This window comes from Sparassis crispa (assembly GCF_003851025.1).
Source record: "Sparassis crispa DNA, contig_000001F, whole genome shotgun sequence".
NCBI lineage: Eukaryota > Fungi > Basidiomycota > Agaricomycetes > Polyporales > Sparassidaceae > Sparassis > Sparassis crispa.
This window is the reverse complement of record NW_020939748.1, coordinates 1,350,932-1,370,787: the sequence shown is the minus strand read 5'-3', so window position 1 is coordinate 1,370,787 and position 19,856 is coordinate 1,350,932. Positions and strand designations below refer to the sequence as shown.

The window sequence follows — 19,856 nt, the reverse complement described above, 5'->3', positions numbered from 1 at the left end:
TCACACCGAGTCGGACGAGTCTCTGCAGGACCCAGATCTTCGTTCACAACCACGACCGCGTCAAGTCTCTAGGGTCGACCACTCTGGTACAGAATCTGTTTTGAAAGTGTAGGTTGGGATCGACCATGGCGATTGACGGTCTCATTGTTCTTGATTCAACTGGGTATGTCCGAGTGTTCTGACCAGGTCCTCTTACACACTCATACCCATTCAAAGACGTCCTATCGTTCAATCAGGCTTCCGTGGATCCCCCCCAGCATACCCTATTTTCCACATTGACGCGCTCAACAATGCTCTCGCCAACGCGAAGCGTCCAGAAGACGTAGACCCTGTTCTCCCAGTACCCCATCTCAATGATCCGGGAAGTGCGTGCTGTCATGTCAAACGCGGAGAGTTGAGGTTCTTGTGCCCTATCAGTGGCAATTGTGCGTTGCATAGCTGTGCGATCGTATGAGATACTTATCTGCGTCGTCGCAGTGGACCCGCTGTATGCCTTTGCCTTCTTGCAAACATTCATTGATATTTTACGTGAATACTTCGGCACTGTTTCCGCAGATACGCTAAGGGAGAATTTTGACGTGGTATATCAGGTCTGTTTTTGCCGAACGTATGATTCAGGCTAGTACGTATCTTACTCCTTGGGTATTTTCGTGCAGCTACTAGAGGAGACCCTTGATTCCGGCGGTCATCCCTCCACTACTTCCACAAATACTTTGCGTGACATAGTTCTGCCGCCCACCCTTCTGCAGAAGATGCTCAATGTCGCAGGCGTATCCGGCCTTGCCAATCCAGGAACGAACACACATCCATTCGCTTCGCCGATACCTTGGAGGAAAGTGGGAGTCAGATATAACAACAACGAAATCTATTTCGACGTGTCAGAGACACTAGAAGCGATCGTGAATAAGTACGTTTGCAGTATCATTCCCTTACTTTCCTATGGACGTATCTTACTGCGTACGCATCTCAGGAACGGCACTCCTGCCGCGAGCAATGTGTGGGGAAAGATAGAGTCCAATTGCAAGCTGTCAGGTAAGCACTGGTGATTCTGGCGCAACGTAAGCAGTGTCTGACTCACTATCAGGGACACCGGACCTACTATTGATACTCTCAAATTCAGCATCACTTGCAGATGCTTCCTTCCATCCATGTGTTCGGTGAGCCTGCGCGATGTTTCCAACAACTCTAGGACCATCGTTTATGCATATCATCTGTGACCATTAGGCTACATCGATGGGCTCGTGACAAGGCACTGTCATTTGTCCCCCCAGATGGCCGGTTCAAGCTAATGGAGTATCGCTACGCTCCGATCTCAACTACCGCACAACATCAACTATCTGTGCCATTTGCGATGCGTAACACGGTCAACGTTGAAGAGTTTGGAGGTGAGTAATGCACTAAACTACACACGAAACGATGCTCGATATTCGCGGTCTTGCTGACCACGGTCTGTTTGACTCGTCCAATGTAGGGTCCTTTGACGTGACCTTCACTTCGCGCCTCACGACCCGTGCAATGGAGAACGTGTTCGTCGAACTCTACCTCGGCGAAGGCGCATCTAGTGCGAGCTGTATGGCCTCACAGAACGCGTCATGGAGCTTTGATCTGAAAACAATGGTGCGCCGAACCTCTCCAACGAGCGTGTCCCCACTCACTTGCAATTTCCACACACTAGACCGTGCGATGGGAGATGAAGAATGTGCCTCCATCCTCTAGTTTCAACCTGCATGGCTCATTCACATCTACGCAAGTATCTGTGCCGCCATTTTGTTCATGGTCTGCGACTGACGTGCGCGTGAAACCAGGGCGAAACTTCCCCGCCCAGCTCGTGCGTTCCGCGTACGGTTCGAGATCCTCCAGCACAGTTTCTCCGCGGTGAAGATTGACCAGCTCAAACTGACCGGAGAGGTGTACAAGCCGTACAAGGGGATGAGGGGCAAGTCTGCTGGAGATGTGGAATGGCGGTGGTGATACGCTCATGGTGCATATGTGGTATGCATTGTCACGGTCGCGGGGAGGTGAAAGAACAGCGGACATGTGCAAGTATTTCGACAAAGAATAGTGCGTTTCACTAATCCCATGTTGTGATACCTCAACCCGTTGCAAAGTAGAGACGATTTCATCAGAATGGCAGTCGTTTCAGCTTCAATGCAACGTATAATGGTTACACAGTGAGCGTATACAACAAGCCTTGATCGCCAGCACCCGCAGTAAGAAAATCCCCCCTTCTCCAAGGACTAAACTGGGGATCCTGCACGCAAACATCAGCTATGATCCACACAATCAAATAGAACGAAACGGACCGTCAGAAACTCTGGTCGGGCAATTGAACGTTGTACTCGCCGATCCACTAGTGTCCTCCTCACGACGGCGATGCACTATCCCCTCAGGTTGCCCAAGGGGCTGTAAACCGGGTTGTGCCGGAAACACATAAGCTCGGGCGGCATGGTATAAGAAAGTGGTCTGAGCAGAAATTGGGGTATCGAATATTTCCGGGACATCTAGTTCTCGGATTTTGTTGGTGGTTTGCTTCTGGAAATTTGACATTTTAACAAGATCTGTGAGATCCACAAAAAAAGAAAACCTGACGACCAGTTCTTTGAACAAGTCATCTGCCACCTTCATCGCTTGACGTAGTAAGGCCTTTAATTCGCCCCTCAGACCATATATTTCGAAGGTATTAGCTGAGTCTATACGCTGTTGAATAAATGTGACGGAGGCTTTGCCAGTGAGTTTGATCAGACGTCAGAATACAAGTTCAGCATGTTATTCAAACCGTGACTCAGTGTCAAAACATACTTCTGCATGTCAGCATCATCTGCAGGAAGAATGCAGGATGGCGCATTCTAATCCTCTCCCGTTCATCTTGTGTGAGAGATTAGAATACTTAGCTGATCAAATTCTGCGATAATCTTTTTCACAGCGTCGAAGTTTCCAGTGGTCCTTGCAGATGCGAACTTCTTGAATGGCAAAGAGGCTTGAATGAGCGTGGCTGCACCTAGTATTATGCTAAGAGCAGATGCTGAATCCCCAGTAATCGTGCATCCTGGGCCGGACATAGTTTCTATTTTCCGGGATGTAGATCAGCAACATCGGGCAACGGATGATTCAATAATGGTACATATTGGGTTCTTCAGGCTACATCCTGTCACCCTGTGCTCTTCATTTGTTTAGGTTCTTTAAAACAGTATCCCCACAGATCTAGTATACTACGGCTCAACCGCTAGCAAGGGAAAGGAAGGTGGTAACCGCACGGGCCCGGGCCGGGATCTGGGACTCGAGAAGCGCATGCTTTTCAGCATGCACTAACCTCGCGAGGTAGGTAGGTCAATTTTTTGGGGCGAAATTTCGCCGAATTTTTGTATTATATATATTTTTAGTGTGGTTTTCGATATAAGATAGACCTCACTCATGCCCAACCACTCTAAGCGCCGTGACATGGTTGTGACCCGACAGTTGCCCGAGAGTGCTATTGATTTGGGAGCAATAAGTCAAAGTCTGATACCCGATATGGTAATGGATGGTGTGGTAAGGGCCACTTATCAGCCAAATATTTACCTGCTGGATGTTGGCTCTGTTTGGTCGCCGTTCACTTTGGGTTGTTGCCAGCCTAATTTCTCTCCTACGAGGGCGAAATAAAAAAATGTGCTCCCTGGGAATATTCAAGAAGGTATTCATTAACAATCCCCAGGGAACACATTTCTGATAAAGGCTTTGTGGAAAGAGGAATTAGACGAGCAAGCACTTTCGCCCGCCATTTTGGTGTAAGCGTGACATTAGACGCCCGACACGAGTGGTTGGATATGAGTGAGGCCTATCTTAGAAGTAGATACAAAGCGTAAAGTAGGAAATAAGAGTGTGAAAATCGAGAATTATGTATCGTACGTGTACAGTAGAAAGTAAGAGTATGAGTGCAGGAAATGTATTTGATAATGTTACTTTTTAATCTTCTTTTTCGCAGCTATGACGTCAGGTAAGTTCATTCCTCGTTGTTTTGCAGAGGAAGTGATGACGTCTTCATAGCCGGGTGAAAGAAGAACAGTGATTTGGGAGATATCAGCGTAGAAGGCATCCGCGTCGCGATAGGACCCCGGCATACGCTGCAACATGTCCGATCCGGATGCGGGTAGAAGTGACCCCCAAATCCGGCCAACGTCCGAGACTAAGTGCGGGTAGAACAGGCCAAATCCTGGCACTCCACCCGATCCACTGTGCGGACATAAATGGACCGTCGCCAGCATGTCCGATCCGGTAGTGCGGACATTTTTGGACGGCCGGGGACAACCTCCAAGGCTTCGCCTTCTCCGAGTAAGTGAATGCCCGATACGTGGCTGTCGCTGAGTCGGAGTCAATATGTTTTCCGCTCGCGCGTTCAGGTTGAGCAAGCAAGTCAGCATTTGCCTCTCACCCTCAGCACTGATATACAATGACAAGCCCATTTCTCTTACATGCGGTATTAGACAGATTGGACGTTGAACGTGTCCTAGACATGTAGCCGCGGCCGGAGGGTCAGGATAGTGTCTATAGGTTCAGCAATGATGCGTAGCATGTTCTGCCACCGGAGACAGTGTGCAATATCGCATCTGCGGACATTGTGGGAAAATTCTGCCTTACATTGTACATGTATGACCGGCTCTTGTTGCCTGCGGAAATTTTGCCTTACATCCTTTCTCAGCCAATCAGATCGGGGGAATAAGCATGTTTACAAAAATGTACAACTGTCTGACATTCTACCATATATGTACAATGTTAGATGGGATATTTGCACAATATTAGATGTCCAGATATAGCTTGCCGTCTCCGGTGCATGCGTGTCCTGGGTGATTTTTGCGCTTTTTTTGTAAATTTTGGCCATTTTCAGAGGTTATATCGGCCATGCGGGTATAAATGGACCAAATTTGGCTAACCCGATCCGTTGTGCGGGTATTTGGGCCCAAATGGTGTGCGGACATAAGGGCCAAAATTCGGGGATTTTGGATCGGACATATTGGAGCATATGCCGGGGTCCTGTCGCGATTATGTCCTTCGAAGTCTTTGTCCCACGTACGCTGTCTCGTTATGTTCATCGACACCTTTGCGAGTGCTCCTTTCAATGCTGATTCGCATTCATTCGGATGGAGAGCCTTAGCATTGCGTAGATCAAAGGCGGGTAAGGGGATACCATGTAGTTGCTCGCAAGATTCACACATGTTCCATGTATGAATGCCATATTGAGCATCCAATTCTGTTAGACTGAGTGTGAATTTTGAATGAGGAGAATAATCTTACGTGCTGGTGTTTTGTCAGCGTCATCGCTCGTGTCAGTTGCAGTGTCGGATGAAAAATTGCACATTCGGATACACTGATTAATGGCGACAAATGCCAAAGTCCATGTCTTCGACACGATAACCGTAAACGTGAATATCGAATGCGTCGACAGAGGAAACGACCACTTTACATTCCACTTCACTGACGACTACGACGATGTGCGTGCAAAATATGACGAATTTCGTAGTATTCATCCTGACCTAATATTTGACAGGAGACCGTACTCCTCCTCATTCCTCACGGTGGATAAGAATCATACAAAGCTTACCAGGTATCGTTGTATTAGTAGCGTATCAACAGTGCAAAGCACAAAATATAGCCGAATCCAATCGAATGAGTCATCGTCTGTTACTCCATTTCGGCATTAGCCAATGGTAATTCTCACAAGTACAGGGGGTCCCTATTACACACTACTGCGGAATTGTGGGGGAGGAAAGAGACCTCTCTGCGCTCGGTAAAACTGTATGATATCTGACCTCTGCTTTAAGTCTGTACATTGCCGAATGCTCCCACAGTCTACAGCCTCGAGTTACAGCAACTTGGTCGTGTGGCCAGAAATCGATGCAGAAGAAGTGCCCTTGATTCACGGATCTCAACTCATCCTGCAGTTGCCAAGCACCGTCACAGTGGCCATTTCGGGAATAAGTACTCCGATAACAGAGAAGACAAAGACACTGTGATTGAACTTCATTCACCAGAAACTTGTTCTCTGACGTGTGAGCTGTCCGCAGTTATTGTTTTCAAGCAGGAAGTCTTTATTGTCAAGAATTGTGGGTCCAGGTGTATCCCATGCCTGTCGCGGTTGATCAGCTGCGCCCACGTGCATGGCGGGCGTTGAGTTGAACTTCCACGAGTCACTATGCGTGTAACAAAGCACATTCACTGATCTGCCTTTCACCTATATCTCGACGACATATTCTGCGCCCAAAATCACAGCGATGAGCTCAGAAGAACCCACCGTTGACGAGATTTTTGGTGTTCTTCGGCCGTGGGAGGCACGATGGAGAGACCGGCAGCAGTTTTTGGAAGCTCACGGATACATGCTACGACCACGATACCACCCTGGCTGGACTCCTTCATGGGGTGGAACAGGGAAGCACCCATTGTTTTATGAAGACGCGATTACACTTCCGGTCAGTAAGGATGCTCATTATTAGTGTACCGTTGCTGAACAAGGTTATACAGCCTAGAGAACATCTCATTGATGCCACTCGCATAGCAGACGGGCGACTCGTCTACATCAAGCGAGTAAAGACTGGGGACAACGAATCAGAAATTGCCACGATGCTGTCCGCTGAATCCCTCCTCCACGATCCGATGAATCATTGCGTACGCGTCCTCGAGATTTTTCAGGATACAGAGGACCAGAGCATATCTTACATGGTTATGCCCTTTCTTGTCCTCATAGACAGTATTCCCTTTGAAATAGTTGAGAACATCGTTGACTTCACTGATCAGATTCTTGAGGTATGGTGGATCTCCTCCGTTGCTATCACCCCCGCTGATCCCACGTGTTCAGGGACTCGTTTTCATTCATAACAAGGGGGTCGCTCATCGGTGTGTAAACTACCTACATTGGTCGAACATAACATTAACGCAATTCGCGCAGCGATTGCACGTACAAGAACCTCATGATGGATGTGAATGCGTTGTATCCTCAGGGCTTCCATCCAGTGAACGATCTCTTTTTTCCAGATGGCCTGACGCCTCTACCCTATCACTCCCGTACCGACGCTCCAATTACATACTACTACATCGATTTCGGGATATCCGTCGTAATACCTCCGGATGTTCATCCCAAATTAGCTCTAGGGGACAACGGACGCGACCAGGAGGTCCCAGAGCTTTCTCTTACTATTCCCTATGACCCATTCAAGGTCGACAGCTTTATCATCGGGAATGTGCTACGACACGAATTTCGTGACGTATGTCGCGTCACATTTAATCATACGACGGATCTAATAATTTGTACACAGAAATTCTCTAATGTCGACTTTCTCATTCCTCTGATAGAATCAATGACTCGGACGGACCCGCATGAGAGGCCAGATGCCGCTCGCGCTCTCACGGAGTGGCAAAATATTCGTTGTAAATTGGGGTATATGCAGAGAAGATGGAGACTGAGACCCCGAGGAGAGACATGGCTCTGGAAGGTCATTTCCGACGCAGTGTCGTTCGTCGGCACTACTTTCTACCTGTGCAAGACAGTCTTTGGATGGGTGATCGAAAGTTCCGGATGATCAATGGATACTACGGAGGTGTTCGGCCTCCTTGTCTCGTTCTACTTCTATCTTGCCTATATGAATGTAATATTACAGCTTTCGACTACGCTATGCAATGCTTTGGTTACCGCGCGCAAACGTGAGTGTATTGCAAGCACTGGCAATTCAACGTTGTTCACTGCAGTCGGCCGTAGACAAAAACAAATGAGCGACACTTCTCTGTACCCCTTAAGAAAGGTGTACGTCGGACATCTAAGCAGTGGTTGAAAGATTATCATGACCACTAAACGTAACACAGCTGCCGCAGTGCCACATCCCCTGTGATATGGAATTGATAAAAATGACTGGTCGACAAATAACAAGGGGGTTATGCCATCATGTCTTCCATGAGCATCCGTAATACGAAGGCTGTACGTCCTGGTTGTGACGGCTCGCACTATTGTTGTCCATACACACATGACCGCCGAGTCCCCGAACTTTGTAGAAGGGTGATGGTCGCAGGAACAGGAGACAGATGACTCACAGATGGTCGACGGCTTGTCGAGGGCCGAAAATGTTTTCTTTTACCGCGCATACGTGAATTGAGTGCTTCGCGTGTGAGACTGGGCCATCTGGGAACAATGGATGACGCATTAGCCCGGTGGAATTGGCGAACAGCAACACGGACCCACAAGGACCCCAATTCATGGTAGTACATGACGCGAACCTGCAAGAAGATTTGGCTGTCAGGTAAAAATTCACGCTACACTTTATATACGTACATGACTTGCAGCAACAATATTGAAGATTGTGCCTTCCAGTACACAAACACCTCAGATACTTATAGTGGACGCGGGCGCATGCCAGATCGTCTAGCCGAAAGTGTAGTATCTGCACATCCACGGGTATCATTGATATCCTAATAGACCGTATGACAGTAGAGAGACGATAAAGATGAGGGTAAGAATATTAAGCAATATTACCGTTTCGTACCTACAGCCCATCCGAACAGCTGCCGCACGGCGTAAATAGTGACTCTAACAAAACAGACCATATCCAAGAAGAAGGTGTTCCGCGTTTCCGTACGGGACCGCAGCTCCCATCTGCGCTTGTACAACGACAAGCTTGTTCGCACTTTACGCCAACACTCCAAAATATCTCGCGCGTCAGGCCTGGACGCAGGATCCTCACGAGTCATGGGATCGATAACGGTAGACAAAAACTCCACATTGAAGTATTCCTACACGACACCAGGTCAGAAACGAAGAGCGCGCAGAAGAAGCGACTCACGTCGTGCACTACGCGTCTAAACAAATTTCCGATGAGAAAAATATCTAGTTTGAACGGATTATAGGGGGCATCGGACGAGAGTTCTGGTGGTTCTCGGTCTCGACCATCGTCACCAACCGCAAGCTTAGGGTCAACGTCTGGAGGAATATGCACCGAGATCCCAAAATCAACGTAATAGTATATGATAGATACGCTGGATCTTGCAAGAGGTTTTGCTGGCGTTTCGCCGTCGGGCAAGAAGGTATCCTTCGCTGGATGAAAGCCATGCGGGTACATGGCGCTTGCATCCATCATGACATTCTTGTATGAGCAATCCCTGTACCCACGGCAGTCAGATGGTACACTGACCCGCATGTAGCCTGTATCCAGCATACCGATGTGCTACTCCGACCTCGTGGAGAAAGACGAGACCCTGGAGCAATCATATCGGTACATCGCACGATCACAGAATAAGCACCCTGACCTCCAACATCTGTTCCACAAAGTCTGCCACATCGTCAACAATAGCGAAGGGAGGGTCATTGACGAGGCGGAGAAATGGCATAACCATGTACGAAATAGTGGGATCGTCCGAATCCTCGAAAAGATCGACGATAGGAACACATTTGTTCCGTGGATCCTTGAGAAGAGTTTCGGATGACAACATAGTGGCGATTCGCGATTCGTTGTCTCCACTCTGTACCCTCTTGACGTACACCATCTTGTCATCGGAGATTCGTGTGGCATCTATGAGGTGCGGCCGCGCCTGAAGAGCAGTAAAGATCAAGCGACTCACGCGTAGCTAGACACTCACCGGAAGAGCCTTAGAGTCTTCGCAGAAAACAGGATTTCTTCTTGTACCTGTCCATGAAGGGATCCAGCCCGGACGATATCTGGGACGTAACATATATCCGCGAGACTCAAGGAACTGCTGTCTATCCCTCCAACGCTCTTCATCGGGTTCCAGCTTCCTGAAGGTCTGGTCAGCACTCCGCAAGCTCTCTGGGGATAGACCGGAGATCAGCGCAGCCATTATCGAGGTCTGGAGGGATACGGTGGGAGGGAGTGGGGTATGAACGAGCTGGTAGGAGGTGACGTCTCTACTGGTGGATGTCGCTAAGAAGTGAGCGGTGTCATGGCAATGTGCAGACAATACCGTGACTGGATCGATTTCATGTGGACCCACACGCAACCACAACGCAAGTTGTGCCCCCGAGAACAATAGCACGTCCGAAAATGGTGGGGCTTTGTCGGCGGACGGCGGACATGATCCCTCTCCGCGATAGTGATCGGGATCTTGCGATCTCTCACGATGTCAGTCATTCGCGAACGCCGCTAAGCCTCGCTAAGCTGACCATTGAACAAATTCGTCGCTATATGGCGTCCCTTCTCCTGCAAGGGAGGTCCGTGACTTCTATAAAGCCCGTCCTTGCAGCTCTACTCATTTATCACTTATTCAGCGTGTTTTCTACCTCGATACTGCCAGGGGCAGAATCCCGTTCCTCCTTGCGACTTATTCTTGACACTGAGGTTGAACCTCCTTGAAGTACCTCCCAAGCCAGGCTTGATCAAGGCGTTCATAGGTAAACCTCAGCTTTGCTCTTACCGTGTAGTCCGACCAGTATGCAATAGATATGCCGATCGACGTATTCACCATTCTCTCCCACACCATGTCGGCCTTGAACAACGGGTGGAACTTGTACTCGAGACTCGCGAAATCCCACAAGGCACACGTCAACTTCGAGGCTGAAGAAGAGTCGCTGAAAGTCGCCATGTCTCAGATTCAGCAGACTAGGCAATTGATGGATGAGGTTCAGCCTAACGAGCGTCAGAAAATTGAGCAGAGGCCCCAGTTTTTTTTCAAGCTCGCAAACAGACTGAATACGTATGGACCTATCGGATAATTGTGCTACATATCTCACTCTTGTTTCAGGCTCTGGGATAGGTTACGCTATCTCTAGGAAGACCTCATACAGTACAAGACGAATCATGACGAAGCTGCGCTTCACCGCCAGAACCTCAAACAGACACTCGAAGAGTGTTTGAAGGACACCAATGAAGTCTATTTGGATCTTCTGGTACTGTTTATTATACTCTCACGTTGACGGAGACGAGCTCATCATTGTGTCAGAAATCGACCAATGCTGCCAAGGTAGCTGGCGGAGGTTCTAGGAAATTTGAGAGGGAGCCTTGGGAACCCACCAACTTTGCTCTCTTTTATCCAGCAGGCGCGTTTATCGTTCCTCTTTCAATTCCTGTTATGCTGCACCTTTACTGACGAAACGTTGCAGTCATTCAAACGCCCACCAATACTCTGCGGAAGCGCACTCTCCAGGATGGTAAGAACACGAAAAGAAACCGACATTCCACGATCACGGAGGAACATAGTGCGTTGCTCAGGTCGAACGACGATTTCTTTCGCTTATAATGTTTGTCCACAGTGCTTAGGGATCGATCGAGCGCAGAGCAGATGGCGTAGCGTTGCGATAAGTGTCGGCCTAGATGACACGCCGAGCATTTCTATACTTTCACTCTTCGCGGAAGCGTGCCATATTTGTAGTGTGTACGACTCCGTACCAAAGGCGAACAGTGGTCCACGTAGTATTTGGCCTGTTTTCTAGCCTCCCTGTCCTTTATGTTGTTAAATGCACGTGTATACCTGTACCAAAGCCGCAATGATCCAGCGAATTTCTCAGGCGGAGAGAATGAATGTTGTTACAGTATCAAGTTACAGTGATGGTACTGTAATATTTCGTGGGTATTAGGACGTAGACATTGCAGCTCAGTTGACAGTCTTGGTACCGTCTAAAGTCCTAGCTTTGTGGAAGTCCTATAGAATCCCTCACCTATCATGAGGACCCAAGGACTCTACTGAGGTCCTCCAAGTCCTCCAAGGTGCTGGGAACGTGTTGCTAGAAAAATAAGCGGCACGACCCATCGCAGGCGCTCACATGCACATGCACAAGCTGTCACACGCAAAAACTTTTCAAGCCATGATTCACCGAATTCCCGCCTGCGGTGTCCGTAAGGGACACCACACAAGTGTAGTTCTACTTCTGGAAGACTCGTATGATTAACGAAAAGCTCTCCGAGTTGGATTCCTGAGGCACCAGAGATTATCGCCATTGTTATGGTCTGGAGCGATATGGTATGAATGAGCTGGCAGATTTAAGAAGCCGTCTCCGACAGTTGATGCCGTTAAAGAGTGAGCAGTACCCATGGTAATGCGCAGACAATACGGGATCGATCTCAAGTGACCAACACGCGATTACAAGGCAAGTTGTCCAACAGAACAAATAGCAGGTCCCGGGCCAAGAAATTGGTGAATTTTGCCACCGAGCATATTCGAGTCAGCATTGGTAGATTCAACCGTTCTGGAATACGTGTGAAGGAGTCTTCAGCCACATCTCCCTCAAGAGCCCACTAGCAAGAATGAGAGAGCAGTGACAACTTTGACCGTTCAAGTTGAAGCGTTCGTAGAGGGTTACATAAGCACCGCGCTGGCGCTCGTTTTCTGTTGAAGTTGAGTCCCGCCTGTTGGCTGTAGAGACGCAGTCCTGGGCTGACTTCGAGGACTAGACGCATGGGAGAGCATGAGATGCGCGCGCCGATGAAAGCTGAACCTCAGGCTGTTTGACTGTGTGTGCCAAATCTCGATCCACCGTATGTACTCCGCGACAGATGCGCAACGGCAGCGCTCATCGCCACTCTATTAGGAAGGAACGATTGTCTTCCGCTAACTAGAGGCTGTATCTATGAGCCTACATCGCCACTTGCCTTGTCAGGCTGGCCTCTCGATGGCGTGCAGGTTTTTAGAATGGGGCAGCCACAGGAGGCATGATACCCTTCAAGTTTGCCGCCCAAACCACGCCGCTCGGCGGATAAAGCCTCATGCTCTACTTATCCTCAGGCCGCTATTAGTGTGACACAGGGCGAGTCTCATGCACATCAATCACGGTCTATCTCAGTCTATCTGCCGCGTGGCCTGCCTTTCCTCTGCTGCATTATTGTTCAATATATTCAATTTGTAGTCAAGAACAAAGAGTTCCTACTGTGGCATCTCGAAGCAACTGGCAGGTTCCTGTGCCTTAGGCTTACAGACTATGAACCACTCAAGGTGCGAGGGAAAGGGACGGAACATTGACGAGTTCTGACGACAGGTGATAGGAAATTGCCGCAGTTGTCATGCCTATTGCTCGAGCTTCTCTGCCATGGAGAGCTTTTTTGCGAGATTACAAGGTTGCAGCGGCCTTCAGCCGACGACATTGTATACTCCACGATGCGGTCCACGATGACTGTGCCAGGGAATGAATATCACACTATAGACTAGACAGCGCCTTTGTATCACAAGCACGACACTACCTGGATAAATAACCCTTTGTGGTCAAGAATTGGCCAAACTCCTGCCTTTCTACTCGTCCGCGAAAACCTTCCGACTGGTCGAGCACTCTCTGTACCTCCTCTCGCCCGGATTACAGAAGCCTTTGATCTACCTCTTTCAACCTGGGAGCTCGTCTTCTTATATTATCGAAGGTGCGAGCCTGCCGACTAGTTCACCAAGTATCTCTCATTGATTTCGTGTTCTGTCCACACTGTCGGTCACTTAGATGTCGTCTGAGAGTTGGCTGGCTGCTGTCGACGCCGTTTACTTTATACCTGGAATGGTCTTGTTCGTGGAGACGATGCACACATATTACGCAGATCGGATAGATGGCCAAAGGATGGAGGTGTTTTGCAAGGCCGCAAAGGCGGAGCTGGACAATGTTGACCATTATTTCTCGCGTCTTCCGCCAGGATCAGAGGCTTTCCAGAAAGCCGCTACGATCTACCCGGAGTTACTCACTCATATGAAACCCAGATTTGAGAAGTAGGCTGCTTAAGATCAGCTCTTTTGTCCCGCTCGCTGACACTAGTCTTCCTAGTATAAGACGAGATGTCATGGACTCGTTAAATGTGCTTGTTCCGCTGCTGTATCGGAAACAATTCAGTGCTCGTGACTTTCAGCACCCGTCGGTAAGTGTGCAGGCTTGTGGACTGGCACATAAAGTACAGGTTAATTCTAAGCTCTGATCCGCATTCTTGGCTGCACAGATACCATCTGAGAGTTGGAGGGCTGCTGTCGACGCTATGTACTACATACCTGGAAGGATCATCTTCCTGGAGGCGATGCATGGATACTATGCACGATGCCAGGCAGATTGCAGTGGCGACTATGGCAAAATGCTGCAACACCTTTGCAAGTCCACGTGGGTGGAGCTGGAGAAGGTTGACTACTACTTCTCGCGCATTCCGCCAGGCTCAGAGGCTTCCTGCAAAGCCGAGATGCTCCGCCCGGGTTTACTCTCTCAGCTGAGACCCAGAGTAGAGGAGTAAGCCATCTTCCGTTGGCTCTGTGGTCCGGCTTACTGACGCTAGTCTTCGTAGTCTGAGACAGCAAATCACACACCTCGAAGAAAGGTATATTCCGTGGTGGAATCGTAAACATGGGGACGCACTGAGGCAACAAAATGGTAATCAGGACTTAGAGCACTTGCTGGTAAGTGTCGCCTTTGTAAGTCTACAGCATTCACTGATGGGAATGCTATAGCTTTCGATTGAAACTCTCACTCTGAGAGAAGCGGACAAAGACAGGGTGGAGAAGCGCATACCATTGTTCGAGGTCAGCGACCCACATGGCAAGACTCACATTGTTCCATTGTAGGACCTGGAGTCAAAGGACGTTACGTTTTTTTCTCAATACCTGCGGACATTCTTGTTGTACACTGCCGGATATCCTTAAGTCATTGTATCACACATGCTCGGTTTCTGCAGGGGCAATGAATGAGTGCACCTGGATAGCCTACTACATAGGCGGCTTCAGGAGGCTCCACGCCCTCTGGCGGGGATCAGGAAGTAGCTGGTCAAGAGGTGTAATGCGAGCCGGACAGCAACTAAAAATGTTGAACTGGTGTTCGTCAGGCTCGACCACTCGGAAGCAATAAACGATGCATCGATACGACTGAATCAACGGCGACAATAACGCGAACATATACTGCAGCGGTCACGGGTTCGGAGAGGATGGTCATGGATCATGCCAGTGAGCCACGCCATAGGCCGTCCTGGAGAAAGCGTACTTTTGATAGCTCGCTCCCGACATATACCCAAGGGAGGGTTCAGGTTTTCAAACAAGTCATAAGCATTTGCAGCGGTACTCGTGCCGTAGATTGCATGCGCCAACCAATACGACATCTTCGCGCCCATGCTGTTTGCACTTACAATTACCTCGCATGCGCGTATCTCACAGGAACTGTCGGGGGAGATACAAACGACAAGATGTGCAGCTTACCGCAGAAGTCATGAGGAATACACATGAGGACTCGTCTGTCGCCACGAAACTTGAATGATAAGTCGCCAAGTGGGAGGACGGGTAAGTGAGAACTGTGTCTGACAGTCGGTGTCTGTCAGAATCAAAGGCGGATATCCTGAACTTACTAGAGACCAACGTCACAAGTACAAAATGTCATTGAGAAACATTTTGGAGACTGCTCGTGGAGCATTGTGGTGCCAACGGGGACCGACAGGGATAAACAAGGGATTTAATTCATTGGATGGTTCGTTATGTGCAGGGCTGGAGTATGTCTCCGACGAAGCACTAGCGCCGAGCTCTGGTTGGAAATCGGGTAAGCCAGGCCATGAGCAACCGTAAATGAACACACCCATCCACTTCGAAATATCACAATTTGCGATCTTTACGGGATTAGTACTACGGTGAACGTAGGTCCGCGTTTCAAATGTTCATCCGATCTGGGGTGCGAAGAGACTAGGTTACCTGCTGTAAGTGGTGAAGAAAGTATGTATTGTTGTCCGGATCCTTATCAAACAAGGGCGGAAGGGAGAACTCGTTGAGACCTGTAGGATGTGCAACGACAGTCACGTAAAGCGTCCAAATAGATTGACCCCTTGTACTGGACTGGCCCATTAGTAAGTCCTCAAGTTGTCGAAAGGAGCGACCAAGGACTGATCAGCGTGGGATGGAAAAAGTGATATCGCAGGGCCAAATCGTCGAATAGTGCCCTATCTTTATCATATGTCTGGCTGCGATTCGCTATAGCGCCTGCCAGAAGCTCTGCTGGTACACTTTGACGACCTCACTGAACCTCGCCGGTCACCTTTTACATATATCTTATGACATCTATACTCACCGTTGAGTAAAGAATACAAAAGCGCTTGTTTCCCCATCACAACCAACTTGGTAAACGTCTTACCGGATTGATTGATATCATGACCGCAGGACACGACTTATCCCCCGGGCAGCCGCAATGGGTGACCATGAGCTTCCGGTCGCTCCCTGTGACACACTGCCAGACAGCGATCGGAACACTGTTGGACGTCAATACTTGGGGCGGTCGCTAAGGCATGGACTCGGGATAGAGGCGTGACCTAGATTCCAGGTTTGTATCGTGATGGACTCATGGCAAGGTCGCCATGACGTTGTGTTTTCCATCGAAATGTGAGGCATGAGTATTTGTACGTCTTACAGGCTCGTGTTATTGTTTTTTGAAAGTACTGTGAGTTCCTGAACTTCATCCAAGAACCAAGAGACTCACACAGTCATTATATGAAGCGGAGAACTAGATGAGCGACGTAAAACCATTCACATGGACTTAGTGATCTTGGAATTCCATAAACTGAACAATAGACAGCTCACCAGTGAGACCAGATCAGGGGTTAGTTACGCGGACCCACAAGGACCCTATTTGCATACAACTGTACACATCGATTGGATGCAGACACCGATGCACACATGCAAGAACAAGAGTTCATATGTCATTCAGCTGATCAACAGTTGATTTTTCTATGCTACATCTAGCCTCGGTGAATCCTAGGAAATGATAAGCAACACATCCGTAATAGCCCCAATATAATAGAAAACCTCCGAGAATACCACAAGAAGGCTAGGTCTCGATCACCCTTGAACATCTACAGCCCATCCGAACAGCTGCCTGACAGCGTACATCGCTACTTTGACGAAGCACATGGCATCCAAGACGAATGTGCTCCGCGTTTCCTCACGAGACCGCAGCTCCCACCTGCGGTTGAAGAACGACAGTCCCTTTCGAATTGTGTGCCACTGTTGCAGTGCGTCTTGGGCATCGGGCCTAGATGCAGGATCATCTCGAATCATCGGGCCGAAAAGAGAAGACAAAAATTCCACATTGGAATATTCCTAGGTCACAACCGTTGAGAAGGACAGGAGATGTAGAAGAGATAACTCACATCGTAGAGAAGACGTCGGAATAAATTGCCAATGAGAAAGACATCGAGTTTGAACGGGTCGTATGGGACATCAGGCGACAACTCCGGCGGCTCTCGATCTCGACCGAGTTCTCCAACGGTGAGTTTAGGATGGACGTCAGGAGGGATGAGCACTGAGATGCCGAAATCGACGTAGTAATACCGGATGGAGACGGTAGAACGTGGGAGAGGTTCTACTCCGGTTTCTCCATCGGGCAAGTAATCCTCCTTCACCGGATGAAAGCCATGGGGGTACATAGCACTTGCATCCATCATAACATTCTTGTACGAACAATCGCTGCAAGCAAAATGAGGTGATTTGTGCATTTATTACACAAAGTCAGCGCGCACGTACCGATGAGCCACTCCATTTTCGTGAAGAAAAACGAGACCCTGGTATCATATTAGCACACCGTCCAGCGACATGGCCAAGAACTTCACCTGCAGCATCTGTTCAATGAAATCTACCAAGTCTTCGATAATTGTGAACGGGGGATCATTGACAAGACGGAGAAACGGCATAACCATGTAGGAAATGGTAGGATCGTCTGAATCCTGGAACAGATCAATGACGGGAACACAATTGTTCCTCGGATCCTTGCGCAGAGTTTCGGACGATAACATAGTAGCGAGCTGTGATTCGTTGTCCCCTGTCTGAACTCTCTTGATGTACACCAGTTTGCCATCCGAGAGTCGAGTGGCATCTATGAGGTGCGGGCGTGCCTAGAACCAATGAGCATCGAGACTGTGGACCCACAGGGCGGCTCACACTCACTGGAAGTGTCTTCGCATCCTCACAGAACACAGGGTTTTTCTTCGTACCTGTCCATGAAGGAATCCAACCCGGACGATATCTTGGACGCAGCATGTATCCGCGAGACTCAAGGAACTGCTGTCTATCTCTCCAACGTTCTTCATTGGAGAGAAGTGTCTTGAATGTCTGGTCTGCCCTCTGCCAGCTTTCTGGAGATAGACCGAAAATTAAAGCAGCCATCGTGGAGTGACAGAGAGAGACGACGAGAAAGCAGCCACGACACGCCGACGGAGGTACCCATGGAGATGCGGAGACAATACGCTCCTTAATAGATGTGGACCCACAGATGACCACAACATTTGTTGACCCATTGAGTCGGAGAACAATAACACATCCGAAACTGGTGGGTCTTATCGCTGAGGGCATACAATTCTCTCCGTGATACAGTGATCGGGATCTTGCGATTTCTGACGTGACGACTTGTTGATGGCACAGTTTCGGAGCCACTGAGGCCGCTACAGTAATCTCAATGGTATTACGAGGCCCAAACAGACTGGAGAACAAAGTTCGAGTCATATGGTGTTCTTGGAAGGTCCGTCATCTCTATAAATGCTGCCTAGATTTTGCCTCTGAGCCGCATTAGTTCTCCAGTCTGCTCTTCTACCTGTGCTGCCACCTGTGCTGCCAGAGGCAGGACCCCATCGACATCAGTTTTTTCTTTAACTGAAGTCGTTTATTCCTATCCTTGTACCTCCGAGTCTGAGGTTGATCCTCGTTCGCATATATCGTATTGCTTTGCAAGCCGGACTTGAACGTGTTCCAGGTGAGCGGACTTCAATCCTACCCTCACCATTGCACAGATGTCTCATACAGACGTGTAACGCTAGGTATGCCGATCGACGTATACACCATTCTCTCCCACACCATGTCACTCCTTAACGATGGATAGCACCTGTACTCGTGGCTCGCTAGCGCGCAGAAAGCTCACATCAATTTGGAGGCTGAACAGCAAACTCTGGAGCTGGCCATGTCGAAGGTTCAGCAAACTAGACAACTGATAGATGAGGTACAGCCCCAGGAGCGATGCAAAATTGAGCAAGTCAGACCCGAGTTCTTTCATGATTTGACCAATAAATTAAACACGTATGGAACCACGAGCGTTGACAACCGCGATTCATGTCTAACAAAATCATCAGACTTTGGGATGGGCTACGCTCAATCGAGGAAGGTATTCTGACCTACAGGGAGAGCTACAAGGAGAATGATGAAGTTGAAGTCGTTTCTCATCGCAAGGCACTCAAGAAAGCGCTCAAAGACTGCCTAAGAGATGCCAACTCAGCGTATATGGATCTTCTAGTAAGTTTCTCACACTTTCATTGATCAAGGTGAACTCACCATTCGCTCAGCAAACTACCAACGCTGCCAAAGACGTTGACAGGGAAGCTGACAGTCGACCCTGGAAACCCACCAACTTCGCCCTCTATTATCCAGCAGGTCAGCTTGTCCAATATCTCTCGCAGTGTGATATCATCCTCCTCTTTACTAACAATATGTTATAGCCGGCGGAGAACCTGTGAAATCCCTTTGGATGCGGCCTCCTTTGCATACCGAAAATCCCGAAGAGGACGAGGAACATGGTATGTCTCCAAGCTTGATGCTCTTTCCATTTTGCCGACGATGTTTATCCACAGAGCAATCAAGCACGCCGGGGCAGTGGGTGTAGCGTGGCTGTGGATATTACGTTGGCACTTCCGGTATCTCGACAACAACACCGTTATATTTTCATCTCGGATTGTAGCACATCCTGCTTGTGGTCTGTACTCTGTAACGACGGCGAGCATTGGTCCGTGCCCGTTGACTCTCTAGCCTCGGTGTTGTTTACGTTGTAAGTGCAAATGTATTCCCCGTGCAACGGCGACACTACGTACATTCGGACTTTCGCAGAACATGTGAGATTACCGAGCGATACGTCGTTCGACTCGGACCGTCGAAAGTTCCGCCGTTAAGTTGTGGAAGGCAAGCGAGCTCCACAAAATGCAATAGCGATCGCA

The 19,856-nt window shown here is 48.9% G+C and overlaps 8 protein-coding genes across 8 annotated transcripts; 5 read left to right on the top strand and 3 right to left on the bottom strand.

The window, feature by feature from the left end:
* Positions 1–125: 125 nt before the first annotated feature.
* SCP_0204270 (clathrin adaptor mu subunit) lies at positions 126–1,971 on the top strand (the record flags this gene model as incomplete). Its single annotated transcript, XM_027754342.1, has 10 exons — positions 126–163; positions 217–425; positions 478–590; positions 657–907; positions 971–1,032; positions 1,085–1,157; positions 1,225–1,385; positions 1,472–1,617; positions 1,676–1,746; positions 1,806–1,971. The coding sequence occupies 10 exons, from the start codon at positions 126–128 to the stop codon at positions 1,969–1,971; spliced, it is 1,290 nt and encodes a 429-aa protein (XP_027610143.1).
* A 266-nt stretch (positions 1,972–2,237) lies between these two features.
* Positions 2,238–2,845, bottom strand: SCP_0204260 (hypothetical protein; the record flags this gene model as incomplete). Its single annotated transcript, XM_027754341.1, has 3 exons — positions 2,238–2,251; positions 2,304–2,720; positions 2,800–2,845. The coding sequence occupies 3 exons, from the start codon at positions 2,843–2,845 to the stop codon at positions 2,238–2,240; spliced, it is 477 nt and encodes a 158-aa protein (XP_027610142.1).
* A 3,400-nt stretch (positions 2,846–6,245) lies between these two features.
* On the top strand, positions 6,246–7,547 carry SCP_0204250 (hypothetical protein; the record flags this gene model as incomplete). The annotated part of the gene is made up of 5 exons (XM_027754340.1): positions 6,246–6,440; positions 6,493–6,774; positions 6,827–6,864; positions 6,917–7,232; positions 7,284–7,547. The coding sequence occupies 5 exons, from the start codon at positions 6,246–6,248 to the stop codon at positions 7,545–7,547; spliced, it is 1,095 nt and encodes a 364-aa protein (XP_027610141.1).
* A 940-nt stretch (positions 7,548–8,487) lies between these two features.
* SCP_0204240 (predicted protein) lies at positions 8,488–9,810 on the bottom strand (the record flags this gene model as incomplete). The annotated part of the gene is made up of 5 exons (XM_027754339.1): positions 8,488–8,748; positions 8,799–9,114; positions 9,173–9,210; positions 9,262–9,543; positions 9,592–9,810. The coding sequence occupies 5 exons, from the start codon at positions 9,808–9,810 to the stop codon at positions 8,488–8,490; spliced, it is 1,116 nt and encodes a 371-aa protein (XP_027610140.1).
* Positions 9,811–10,447: 637 nt separating this feature from the next.
* SCP_0204230 (hypothetical protein) lies at positions 10,448–10,738 on the top strand (the record flags this gene model as incomplete). Its single annotated transcript, XM_027754338.1, has 2 exons — positions 10,448–10,662; positions 10,711–10,738. The coding sequence occupies 2 exons, from the start codon at positions 10,448–10,450 to the stop codon at positions 10,736–10,738; spliced, it is 243 nt and encodes an 80-aa protein (XP_027610139.1).
* Positions 10,739–13,384: 2,646 nt separating this feature from the next.
* SCP_0204220 (hypothetical protein) lies at positions 13,385–14,478 on the top strand (the record flags this gene model as incomplete). The annotated part of the gene is made up of 5 exons (XM_027754337.1): positions 13,385–13,644; positions 13,700–13,790; positions 13,869–14,146; positions 14,202–14,313; positions 14,365–14,478. The coding sequence occupies 5 exons, from the start codon at positions 13,385–13,387 to the stop codon at positions 14,476–14,478; spliced, it is 855 nt and encodes a 284-aa protein (XP_027610138.1).
* A 2,244-nt stretch (positions 14,479–16,722) lies between these two features.
* On the bottom strand, positions 16,723–17,919 carry SCP_0204210 (predicted protein; the record flags this gene model as incomplete). Its single annotated transcript, XM_027754336.1, has 5 exons — positions 16,723–16,983; positions 17,034–17,349; positions 17,407–17,444; positions 17,493–17,774; positions 17,827–17,919. The coding sequence occupies 5 exons, from the start codon at positions 17,917–17,919 to the stop codon at positions 16,723–16,725; spliced, it is 990 nt and encodes a 329-aa protein (XP_027610137.1).
* A 913-nt stretch (positions 17,920–18,832) lies between these two features.
* Positions 18,833–19,528, top strand: SCP_0204200 (hypothetical protein; the record flags this gene model as incomplete). Its single annotated transcript, XM_027754335.1, has 5 exons — positions 18,833–18,948; positions 19,002–19,161; positions 19,212–19,299; positions 19,365–19,442; positions 19,497–19,528. The coding sequence occupies 5 exons, from the start codon at positions 18,833–18,835 to the stop codon at positions 19,526–19,528; spliced, it is 474 nt and encodes a 157-aa protein (XP_027610136.1).
* Positions 19,529–19,856: the final 328 nt, after the last annotated feature.